The 12430-nt window shown below is 37.5% G+C and overlaps 1 protein-coding gene across 1 annotated transcript in view; it reads right to left on the bottom strand.

Moving 5' to 3' along the window:
• The window catches only part of Nme8 (NME/NM23 family member 8), a 73732-nt gene that overhangs the window by 60236 nt on the left and 1066 nt on the right, over nucleotides 1–12430 (bottom strand). The window contains exons 4-8 of the mRNA XM_046460647.2: nucleotides 9448–9519; nucleotides 4053–4169; nucleotides 3636–3683; nucleotides 2783–2801; nucleotides 1357–1430 (exon numbers count right to left, since the gene is read on the bottom strand). Of these exons, the coding sequence (XP_046316603.1) occupies nucleotides 1357–1430; nucleotides 2783–2801; nucleotides 3636–3683; nucleotides 4053–4169; nucleotides 9448–9519 (330 nt within the window). The remainder of the gene's footprint in view (nucleotides 1–1356; nucleotides 1431–2782; nucleotides 2802–3635; nucleotides 3684–4052; nucleotides 4170–9447; nucleotides 9520–12430) is intronic.

Below are 12430 nucleotides of genomic sequence, written 5' to 3'. Positions count from 1 at the left end.
TTACATGGAAATGGAAGGAGACGCTCAGGGTTATACAGTGGAGGGGGTAGAGAGAGAGGAGGGGAGGGGAGGGGAGAGGTGGGGAGGGGGGAGGGTGGAGGATGGGAAAGGCAGCGGAGCACAACAGACACTAGTATGGCAATATGTAAATCAATGGATGTGTAACTGATGTGATTCTGCAATCTGTGTATGGGGTGAAGGTGGGAGTTCATAACCCACTTGAATCAAAGTGTGGAATATGATATGTCAAGAAATTTGTAATGTTTTGAACAACCAACAATAAAAAATTAAAAAAAAATTAAAGAAAAATAAAATTAAATTAAAAAAAAATATAGCCCATTGCCCTTTTTTGTAAATATAGTTTACAACAACACAGCCATACCCATTCACTTACATATTATTTATTGCTGTTATTGGAGACATTATGCAGCCCAAAATGAAAATAGTTACTATTTGATCCATTATAGAAACAGTTTGCTGACCTCAGAATTATAGTATAATTTTCATATATATACACATATACATACACACATATAACATATGGAAATATATTTTATATATTATTACATAATATGATATTATATATTAATATGATTATTTGCATAATTATATTTACATATTAATATGTATACATATATTATATATATATATTTTATATATATGCATGGAATTCAGGGACGACATAGAATGATTAAATGCAAAGGAAACCAAGGCATTGTCATTAATGAGGACCAGGGATTAAACTAGGGGTGCCTAACCACTGAGCCACATCCCCAGCCCTTTTTTATACTTTTTGAGACAAGGTCTCAATGAGTTCTTTAGTGCCTCACTAAGTTGCTGAGGCTAGGTCTTAACTTGCAACCCTGCCTCAGCCTCCCAAGCTCCTGGGATTATAGGTATGTGTCACTGTGTCCAGCTATTTATATATTTTATGAAAGATTTATTTTGGCTCTAAAACAAAACATTAATCATTTCTTAAGTTATTGTTTATTGAAAAGAATTATATATTGGTAACAACATACAAGGAATAAAGCAAGTTAATGTAAATTTATAACAGAATTGCATTGCTAATAATTAAATAACAAGAGTATTTGTTACAATCCAATATAAGAAAGACAATTTTTACAATTTAATAATAGAGTAGCCTTTTTAAAAGGAGGATGCATGATTAAATGGAGACTTTGTTATGACAGAATGCTCAAAGGCTTTAGAGGAAACTAATACCAGGAAGTAGTTCATTGGGTTTTATTCTAAATGACAAGCTTCTCTCCAAATTGACAATTAATATATTATTATTGTGCAATTAATTTAAATGGTTGTTGGTAAATACTACTTACTTTTTCAAATAGCACTTACCTTTTTTTTAATTTCCAAAGCTTTATTACTAACCACAGCATCAGGTTTGATAAGAATAATAGAGTAATGTTCCTCTAGAAATGAAAAAAAATAGAATTTAATTTTCTAGGCACCAAATCAGGATAATGAAGCATCAGGCAGTTAGAAATGCAAATTCCTAACGCCCTGTGAATTTTGACCATTGATAGCTTTGCATCTTATTTTGTCATTTCAAATCCCATCAGTAATTTTGATGGTGCTTCAACTAATAAGATAGTTGATATCTTATTGAGGGGCACTTGGAATCAAAGCACAGATCTTTTTTTTTTTTTTAAATAACCTTTTATTATTACAGACTCAGGCCCTATGTATTATAAAAGAATTAGAAAAATACAGATAAGCAATAAAACAAATCAAAACATCATATTCCCATCCCCAAGAAATGAGTACTATTAATAATTTTAGTGTAGATCATCTGGATCTTTTTTATTTTTCTTTTATTTAGCGATGGAACCCAGGGCCTCCTACATATTAGGCAAACATTCTACCTCTGAGCTACATCCCCAGACTCCTGGATTTTTTTTTTTTTTTTTTTTTTAAGAAAGATGTACTGGAAGCTGGGTGTGGTGGTGCATGCCTGTAATCCCAGCAGCTTGGCTTGGGAGGCTGAGGCAGGAAAATCACAAGTTCAAAGCCAGCCTCAGAAACTTAGCAAGGCCCTAAATAAAAAGAAAAATATGTATAGGAACTGGGCCTACAGCTTAGTGGCAGAACACTTACCCAGTATGTGCAAAGCCTTGTGTTTGAGTCCCCGCACTGCAGGAAAAGAAAAAAAAGAAGAAGAAGAAGAAATGTTCAAAGTGAGATATAACTCTGTTGTTTAAAGTGTGTAAATATTAAATGTCAACTTTTAAAATATTTTTATCTATATATCTACATCTAGATGAAGACCTTATCTTCAACCCAGACATTTTCCTCATACCCCTTCCCACTTAGCCTGCAGCGTCCTATCAGATGCTTATCATCTTAGATTAGATCTGCCTGTTCTTGAACTTCATATAAAAGAATGCTACAGTGTGTATTGTGCTCTTTTGAATCTGTCTTCTTCCCCAGCATCGTATGTCTGAGGTTCATCCTTGTCTTTTTCACTGCTATGTTCTGTTATTAGAATATACCATAATTTAGTTACCCATTCTTCTATTGGGGAATATTTAAGGTGATTCCAATTTGGTCTATAATGAATAAAATTGCTCTGAACATTCTTGAAAATATTTTTTAGTAGACATATGAACTGATTTCTGTCTTGAATATATATCTAGAAATGAAACTGTGGGGTTATAGAAAATCTCCTTTCATGAACACACGAATGTTTTTGTTTTTCTAAAAAAATTTTTAAATGTTTCTGTTATCAATGATCTTTATTTATATGTGGTGCTGAGAATCAAACCCAGTGCCTCACACCAGATCTTATATTTACATGCAAAGAAAACATTCATGAGAGTTCTTAAGAAGGAGGCAAAAATCAATTGAGTGGAATCTAGTGGTTTTAATGTAATTCACATGTATTAAAAACACATCTACAATCTATCTAGTTCAGTATCACCAGTGAGTAAATATTCAACCATGCACTATGCAACAGAAAGTGGACAGAATCACCACCCATGAATTTATCTGCATTCTTATGACTTTTACTGCAAACCCACTCAATGAGGGTAGCAATTTCCTCTTGCTGCCTCCAGAGAATGAATACACACACACACACACTAACACACATACATGGAATTCAGGGAAGGCATAGAATGATTAAATGCAAAGGAAACCAAGGCATTGTCATCAAGGAATAAGTTATTTTTGCAAGTTTTTGGAAGATGATGAAGGATGAAGTATAGAGCCAGGTGTGGTGACACACACCTGTAATCCTAGCAACTAGGAAGGCTGAGACAGGAGGATCGCTAAGTTTGAGGCTAGTCTCAGCAACTTAGCAAGGCCCTCAGAAACTGAATGAGACCCTATCTCAGAAACTGAATGAGACCCTGTCTTAAAATAACAATTAAAAAAAAAGAAATAGTACACTGCTGTCCACATTAGTTAAAGGAGATAGAATCTAATTGTCCTGCAGAACCTTTGAGGCAAGGGAAACAGAAGAGGGTGCCTTTTAACAACCAAGTCTTACTTACCAAGCCCTTACTGAGTAACATTGATGTTGTTACCAAATAGTTGCTACTAAATAAGCATCCCGGTACGGAAAACCCTTCCCATTACTTAAAGTAAATTTACTTATCTACATTATCGCCATGTGCTTCCTCATTCTCTTCTGAATCTAAATCCATGAGCAAAATTTCATTATACTGTGAAGGAGAAATGCAAGTATGACACAGTTCTTTTAATCTGATGGTGAAATAGTGTTTAGAAATTATTTTTTTGTTGTTGTTTCTAACAAATATTTTGCTAATAAGGAAAAGGTAGAGTGAAAAGGCGCCTTGATTCACATTGCCCAAATGCTTCCCAGAAAGGCTGTAACATTTAGGCACTTAGATATTTATAAAGCACTACAGTTTGGATAGTGACTCCCAAAGGCCCATGTGTTCAGGGCTTGGTCCCCAGCCCTTGTCCTTTAAAAGGTGGTGATGGGCAGTTAACTAACACATGAAGTTAGGAAAACAAGAGAAAGGTAATGCATTTTAAAAATTAAATTAGACATTCATTCATAGTGTTACCTCAGGGCGTTCCATTTCTCCTGCTATAATCTTCCTCTCTTCATTGATGAAGTTAGTTACCTTTCTATTAATAAGAGGTGCATTTGCACCCTCAATTTTTGCAATGATTTTTCCATTCTATAAGGGAAAAGAAAACATGGAAGAAACTCTCATTTTCAGAATACATCAAAAATTAACTTATAATCTGAACCAGGTCACCCCTCCCTGCCCCTCATCTTCATTAATCTTTCAGTGATCATAATCAGCCATTTTTTAAAGTAAGATATCAATGATGTGAAGGTTTTATTAATTTGACAAACCAAACTCTTTGGGTTCTGCCTCCAATTTGCCTGTCCTTCCACCACCCAGGGCATGCCAGTACCCTCCTACACTGTGCCATCACTCAATAGGAGAACTCACTTGCACTCTCTCCTGTGGAACCCTTGCTTTAAATATGAAAGATCCTGGACAAGCCTCCCAACATTACCCTCCCAAGTTATTTCCCCTTTTGTCTGTCTTTCAACTCATAGATACTAAACATCTATTTCCTGGCATGGTAGCAGGCATGATGGCATGGAATAAGAGGCCTTATAAATTAATTGAAAAACAAAACAAAACAAACACAACCCATAAAACCACAAACACATGTGGAATAGCAACCATGATGGGTGCCACTGAGGGTTGCAAAGCACTTCAGAGCACCTACCAGAATACGTCCGGGTCAAGCAGATCTGGAAAAGTACCTCTCAATCTCAAGAAGTGATACTTGGTTTAAAATATGGCAGGTTAGAGACAACAAGGTAAAAAAGAAGAAGGAATAGCATGATATGAAGAAGGAATAGCAGATGCAAGGGTGTAAGCTTGAAGGAAAGACCTGCCAAAGGTGAGAGGGCGCTTGGTAGGACATGAAGCACAGCACTTATGAGGAGCCAGACATGAAGAGCCTTGGAGCCTCAGAAGGCTGCAGCCTTCATCCTAAATACAGCTGGAAACTACTGGAGCATTTATTTAAACAGACTGTGACCAAAAGTAGAATTGTTTTTTGTAAAGATTATGTTATCCATTGTATGGAGAAAGGGAAGAAGCAGAGCAAGAGAAGATGTGTGTATACATTTTAGGAACTACTCTAGAGATTGCTCAGTTTATGACAGAAGTGGTGGAGATGCAAACAGTGGAAAGAGGTAAATGGGTGTGGGAGACTTGGTCAGTGAAATGGACAGGTCCAAGGTATAGTTTGGACTGGGTGGAATATAAAGAGAACCTTTTAAAAATTGATAAATTATGAATTATAATGTCATTTTCCAAGTGAGGAGAGCCTGGGAGAAGAACACATTTGCGGGGATGAAGACCTGGTGTTAGATAATTTCATTGTAAGATGACTTTGAGAAAGCCAAGAAGAGATGTCAAGGCACTGGTTGGGCCCTCCAGTCAGGAGTTCATAGTACAGCATTTATCTGAGGATGATAACTTGAGTTATTGATAGATAATGATAACTGACTGCAAGGGTGTATAGAGGGAATTTTCTGAGATGAGTATCAATATCTAATAGCTGAATAAGGAAGGGTGAACCTGCAAAAGAGAAGGAGGAGAACAGCATCCAGGAAAGTGAAAGAAAAACCAAGTCACACCAATAAAAAGAAGTACCTATGGCATTTGCAGGAAAATGGATGGCATTAGAGCAGATTATGCTGAGTGAATTAGCCAATCCCCCCCGCAAAAAAAAAAAAAAAAAATGCTGAATGTCTTCTCTGATATTAGGGGAGTGACTCAAAATGGGGAAGAGAGGAAGAGCATGGGAAGAAGATTACCTCTACATAGGGAAGAGGGGTGGGAGGGAAAGGGAGGGAGAAGGGGAATTGCATGGATGGTGGAAGGAGACCCTCATTGTTATACAAAATACGTGTATGAAGATGTGAGAAAAAAAATAATAGGGTTACCCTAGATTAGGTAGAGAGAAGTGATGGGAGGGGAGGGGAGGTGTTGGAGAGATAGGAAGGATACTAGAATGAAACAGACATTATTATTACTGGGTATATATATGTGAATGCATGACCAATGTGATTCTGCAACCTGTACACTCAGAAAAATGAGATATTATATCCCATCTGATTCAAATGTATGATATGTCAAGGTCATTGTACTGTCATGTGTAACTAATTAAAACAAATAAATAAAAAAGACAAGTACTTGTATTAAAAAGGAGGGCATGATTACCATGGAAAGACATTTGAGAGATACAGTAAGGAACACCTAAGTGTGCCCATTTTATTTAGCCACAGGCCAGTGACTGGATACATCAGCAACAGCCATGTGGTGGAATAACCAGAAAGATGTCAGAATGAATGAACTGAGGATTTAATGGGGACAGACGAAATAAAGTAAATATAAATATTTAAATTTTTGGAGAAATTTAGGTATGGCATAAAATGGGTGGTAGGTGGAAAAAATGTATGGCATGGCATCCAAAAGGGCTATTATCTTCAACTGAAAAGAAGCAATCATACTGAAAAGTCAGTGAGAAAGATCCAGTTGGGAAATGCTTAAAGGCAAGCTGAAACTTTAATTACCATGTCCCATTAAAAGAAACCTTTCAATAGTTCTGTTGGGAAAAACTTTTCATGCTCCAACTTGCTGGAGTGAATTTACTGTCAGCTAGGAAAGCTGACCAATATCAAGGGTCCTTGTGAGAATGTTCGAATAAACAAGGAGTATGCCTGATGACAGTTTTGTGGTCAGAAAATGAGATTTTTAAATTAGTGGCTATGGATGTGGAAGAAGAGTGATAAAGATGTCAGAGAAATGAATACTGAAATGGGTCCATGAAAATGAACTTTCAGGAGGAATGTCCATTGGTAGAAAAGAGGTCAAGAATGGAAAGGCCAGGATGTAGCTTGGGTTGCCAATGCAGACACTGAGGTCACCAGGATGCTGAAAGGATTTGGGTTTGAGAATAAAACTTTGAGCCACATGCCGAAGTCTTCCATCAACAGCAAAAATTATTTGAATCTGGAAGAAGACAAAGATGTCCATTCTCACTACTCCTATTTAATATAGTGCTAGAAATTCTAGCCAGAATAATTAGGCAAGAAAAGGAAATAAAAGGGATGAAAATAGGAAAGAAAGAAGTCAAATTATTACTGTTCACAGATGATGAACATTTGATGTTCACAAATATTCTGTGATATGATGATATGATCCTATTTATAGAAGATCCAAAAACTCCACCAAAAGGCTGCTGGAGCTAATAAACAAATTTGGCAAAGTAGCAGGTTCCAAAGAAAAAAAATGAAATTACGGCATTTGCAAGAAAATGGATGTAAGTAGAGACCATCATGTTAAGTGAAATAAGTCAAACTTAGAAGGTTAAGAGTTGTAGGTTTTCTCATATGCGGAAGCTAGAGAGGAAAAAGGAAAACAAAGGCAGGGGTGGATCTCCTAAAAATCAAAGGTTGATCAGTAAAGGAAAGGGACCAAGGGGTAGGAGGAAGGAAGAAAGGTGGAGTGATATTGGCTAAATTATATCATTATATTGCATGCATTTACAAATATACAGCAACAAATCCCATCAATAAGTACAACTATAATGTACCAATGAAAATGTAGGAAAATGTCAGGGCAGAAGTGCACACCGATAATCCCAGCTACTCAGGAGGCTGAGGCAGAAAGATTGTGAGTTCAAAGCCAGCCTCAGCGCCTTAGTGAGGCTCTAAGCAACTTAGCAAGACCCTATCTTAAAATTTAAAAAAACAAACAAACAAACAAATAAATAAATAAATAAATAAAGGGCTGGAGATGTGGCTCAAGGGTTAAGCACCGGTGGGTTCAGTCCCTGGTACCAAAAATAAAAAATGATTGAAGGTCAGAAACTGAAAGGAGTCAGATGGAGAGAAAGGAGAATTAGTTAAACATAATAAGAAAGAAAAGAAAGTAATTCAAGAAGTGAGAGGAAGCAACAGAAACATTTCACTACTAGATTTGACAGCCTGTGAGCTGCAGGTAAAATGTCCTAAGGAAGGAGCTAAGTTTAAGGTAATTCAAGGAATGAAAACAAAAGGTCGGAGACAAAGATCTTGGGAAGTTTGCTAATTGCGTAAATTGATTCCAGATGCCCTGCAGTGGAACCATTTGTATCACAGGAGGAGAACTGGAGACCTGGGTCAGGAGAAGCATGAGTGTGGGGAGGGTGAGCTACATGTGGCTGAGAGAGGACACGTGCTTACACTTTGGGCACTGATTACAGGCAGTAGAGAATATGGCCTGACCATCTATTTCAGGAGAGTGTATAGGGTGTACTGATCAGACCTGATTCAGATGGCCAAGTGATGGTCACCCCAGAGCTCTAAACTCCACTTGGGACCTACCTTCCCCGTTTTTCTTGCTTGGTACCAGGCTTCTAACTGCTACCTGCAGCTAGAGTCTCCTCATGTGACCAGGAGCCACCAAGTTCATCCCTTTCTTTGTGTAGTCACTCATTCTGTTTCCCTCAACTACATCTAGGCCAGGGGCCTGCAAACTATGACTCAGAACAAAGACTATATTTCAGAAATACAGTCTTTTACAGGAAAGGTGATTGATTTGTTATCTAAGTCATCTCCTACATATTCAACTTAGAAGGGTCTGGGGATATAGCTCAGTTACAATTTTTTTTTCATTCAATCAACCTAGTAATTCCCTTCCTAGAAAGTTGCAAAAGCATTGTTTAAAAGAATCAAAAAGTACATCCAAGAAATATTTTTAATAATTATTTTAATATGGAAAGTAATTATCCCACACTATCCCAGGTCCCATCCATCTCCTTTAGAAGACAACAATCTGGGTTCTTTGACTGTAGCAATAGTACACAACTTAGCACCTACAGATTTCACTTTTATAAACTTGTGATTATGTTTTTCTGATGGTAAAAGATATGTGCTCATCACAGAATATTTGGAAAATGCCGAAAAAAATTAAAGAAGGAAAAATATTCATTCTCTCTCCAAACATAGAAAATTACTATGACATTTTCTCCTGTCTCCTTTCTATGTATTTGTAAATACAGAGATAAAAGTAATATGTGTTACAAAATAGTATTATACAATACTTTCTAGGATGGGTACACATGAATATTTATAGCCAATTTTCTCCTACTAGGTTATCTGAGTAATTTCTAGTTTCCATTTCTGTAAATACTTCATCATACAAATCTGATGATTTATTTAGTGAAGGTTAACATCATTTTGTTTTTCTTTTCTCTGATCAGTGTGGCATTGTCTAAGCTCTTCAATCCATTACAGCTCCCAGAGGTCAAATTATAAAAAGCAATAATAGACAAGCAGAGATAAGGCAAACATGGTGCAATTACTCTCATCAGCAAATATTTCCAGGGCAATTTCACTACGCCTGTTGCTCCTTTTGAGAAAATAAATGTTATACTTACAAGACTTAAGAGAAAAACAGGTTCACATTTATCCTTAAACGAATGCAAAGTTACAATGCTGTCAGCTTCTGCCTGGAAAAAAAAAAGTAAATGTTTTACATAATGAAAAACTATATCCAAGTCATTTGCTACACTCTGGTAAAACAATGTAGAGATACTTACAATTTTTATGTTTACTGTGACATTTTCTGGGTATGTTATAGTTGCATTAAGGATCAAATTGCATATACTAGCAATTCAAGCCCTGCATCATCTGTCATCAACGTCACTCTCACTGTTCCCCTTTATGGTACCCAGCCTTCAGTCAAACTCATTTCTTGGTCTTTTCCTTCCTCCTTGCCTGGTCCAACCTTAATTTTCAACCCAGTTCAAGTATACTTCCTCCAATGAGTCTCTCTTACTCTTCCTGCTACAAATCATTTCTCACTCCACACTGCACTTGATTCCCCTCTGCTGGGCACCTATTGTCCTTTTCCATAGTGTACTATGGATGTGGTCCTCTCTCACCCACTGAGTAAGGAAAGCCCTGTGTGTGGATAGAGCGTATTCCATATCCACAATATTATCTCAGCCCTCCCCTGCTATCAGTCGCAGGGTCATACCACAAGGAACTCACCAAATGCTTCTTGAATGAACTGGCAGACAAATTGTGAAGCTTTCATTTTTATGTTTGCAATTTTCTCGCAAACTTCAAGTGGTCCTAAGCTGATTATGTACAACTATATATTAAGTAACTGTCTTCCTCCATACTAACAGCACCTGCTGATCCAGCCACCACAGTGAGGGCATGTAAGATATTTCAGACTGCTATAACAAACTGCTATGGACTAAATGGCTTAAAAACAAGCAAGTATTTCTCACAGTTCTAGAAGCTGGAAATCCAAGACCAGAGTGCCAGATGATCAGATTTCTGGTGAAGGACTTTATTCTAGGAAGGTCTACACTTGGGTAGCTATGTTAATGGATATATTGACTTCTGTGGAGCAAGCTGAGGGAGTCTGTGTTCCCAGGTGCTACTGGGTGGATACAGCCTGAGGCCTCCAGGAAGCACTGTCTCTACTATGATCTCGGCTATCAGCCCTCCTCTCCTGAAGATGTTGAGCTGTGCTGAAATGGAAGCCTAAATGGTCTAACTGTTCTTCCACATGTACCACCTCAACCTTCACATAGTGTGCAGTGCACCTACATACCCCTGCTCTGTTCCTATTCAGACTCTATAAACAGCAGGAATTTAATGACTCTAACCTCTTTGACCACAGCATCAAATTCTGCTTCCTTCTTATCTAAAGATTTCTAACTTTTCTATGCTCAAAGTTTCTTTCCAGATACTTTCCAGAAAGTTTACTTTCCAGGGAAACTGCCTGCTGTCAGCCTCTCCCCATTGGCCTCAATTTCCCCCTGGACACTTAAGTTTCCCTCAACTTTTAGCCTGTGAACTTTCACTCCTACTTCTTTCAGACAGACTTCCCTCATTCCAACCCCCAGGATGTCCAAGAGTTTTTTATTTTAAAGACAGGGGGGGAAAACACAGAATATTTATTACATAATAAAGACATGGGAATGTTAGGCACCCAAAAGAATTTTCTGCTCCTCAGTTCTCTGTGATTCCATCTGCCGCCTGCTGGATTCTTCCAATATTGACCTTAACTTATGCCCACCCTGGTGGATCACATGTGAAATCCACTTCAGTCTCTGTTTTCTACTCTCTGAACTTTGTTTCTCCTCTTTGCCAAGAATCAGATCTAGATTTGAGTCAAATCTCGATTTAGATTTCAAACCTAAATCAAATCACATCCTAGCTTTTTAAAAGAACGTGGCCTGATTTTTGAGTGAAGAGTGAAGCAGGTTGTTAAAAAAAGCTTGCCTTTTAAAAAACCCACAAAGCCCAGAGAATGAAAACACAAGCCATGGCCTATAAGAAAATATTTGCAAGAGACATGTTTGACAAAAGGACTGTTAATCAAAATGCACAAAGGAAGTTTAAACATTAATAGTAAGAAAACAAAAAAAAAACGGATGAAGAAAAAAATGAGCCAAAGACATTATCAGACACCTGTTTTAAGAAAAAAGAACATGCAGGTGTCAAGCATATGAAAAGATGTTCCAAATCATGTCTTCAGAGAAGTGAGAGTTAAAACAACAAGGAGCCAGGCGGGGTGTCATATGTCAATAATATCAGGGATTCAGCAGGCTGAAACAGGAGGATTTCAAGTTCCAGGCAAGCTTTGATAGCTTAGAGAGACTCTGTCTCAAAAAAAAAAAAAAATTAAAAGGGCTGGGATTTAGTCAGTGGACAAAGCACCCCTGGGTTCAATCCCAGTATGAGAGACAGACAGACAGAGAGACAGAGAGACATAGAGAGCTAGATCACCACATACTTATTAGAATGCCCCAAATCTGGAACCCTAATATCACCAAATGCTGGAGAGGATGTGGAGCAGGAAGACCCACTGCTCATTGCAGGTGGGAATATAAACAATTCAGTCCCTCGGGAGGACAGTTTGGTAGTTTCTTATAAAACAAAATATAGTTTTACCATATGGTCCAGCAATCACTCTCTTTGGTATTTACCCAAATTAGGTTAAAAACATGTCAACACAAAAAACATGAAGTTTATAGCAACTTAATTCAAAAAGGCCAAAACTTGGAAAAAGCCAAGACATTCTTCTGAAGGTGAATCGATAAACTAAAGTATATCCAGTCAATGGAAGGTTTTCCAATACTAGGAAGAAATGATATCAAATCAGGAAGACATGGAAAAAGCTTCACTGCATATTACAAAGTGAAGAATGCCCATCTGAAAAGGCCTCCTAACTGCATGATTGCAACTATATGATACTCTGCAAAAGAGAAATCAGGGGTTTCCAGGGACTTGGTGAAAAAGAGGACTGAATAGTTAGAGCCTGAGTACTGTGGGTCCAGTGAAGCTGTTCTGTATGATACTATAATGATGGACACCTGTCATGACCCATCTGCTAAGTCC

This window comes from Marmota monax, unplaced genomic scaffold (genome assembly GCF_021218885.2).
Source record: "Marmota monax isolate L192 unplaced genomic scaffold, Marmota_monax_Labrador192_F-V1.1 WCK01_AAM20220418_F8-fsc00107, whole genome shotgun sequence".
NCBI lineage: Eukaryota > Metazoa > Chordata > Mammalia > Rodentia > Sciuridae > Marmota > Marmota monax.
Note: the sequence above shows the minus strand (reverse complement) of the source record. Positions and strands in the feature narration are given on the sequence as shown.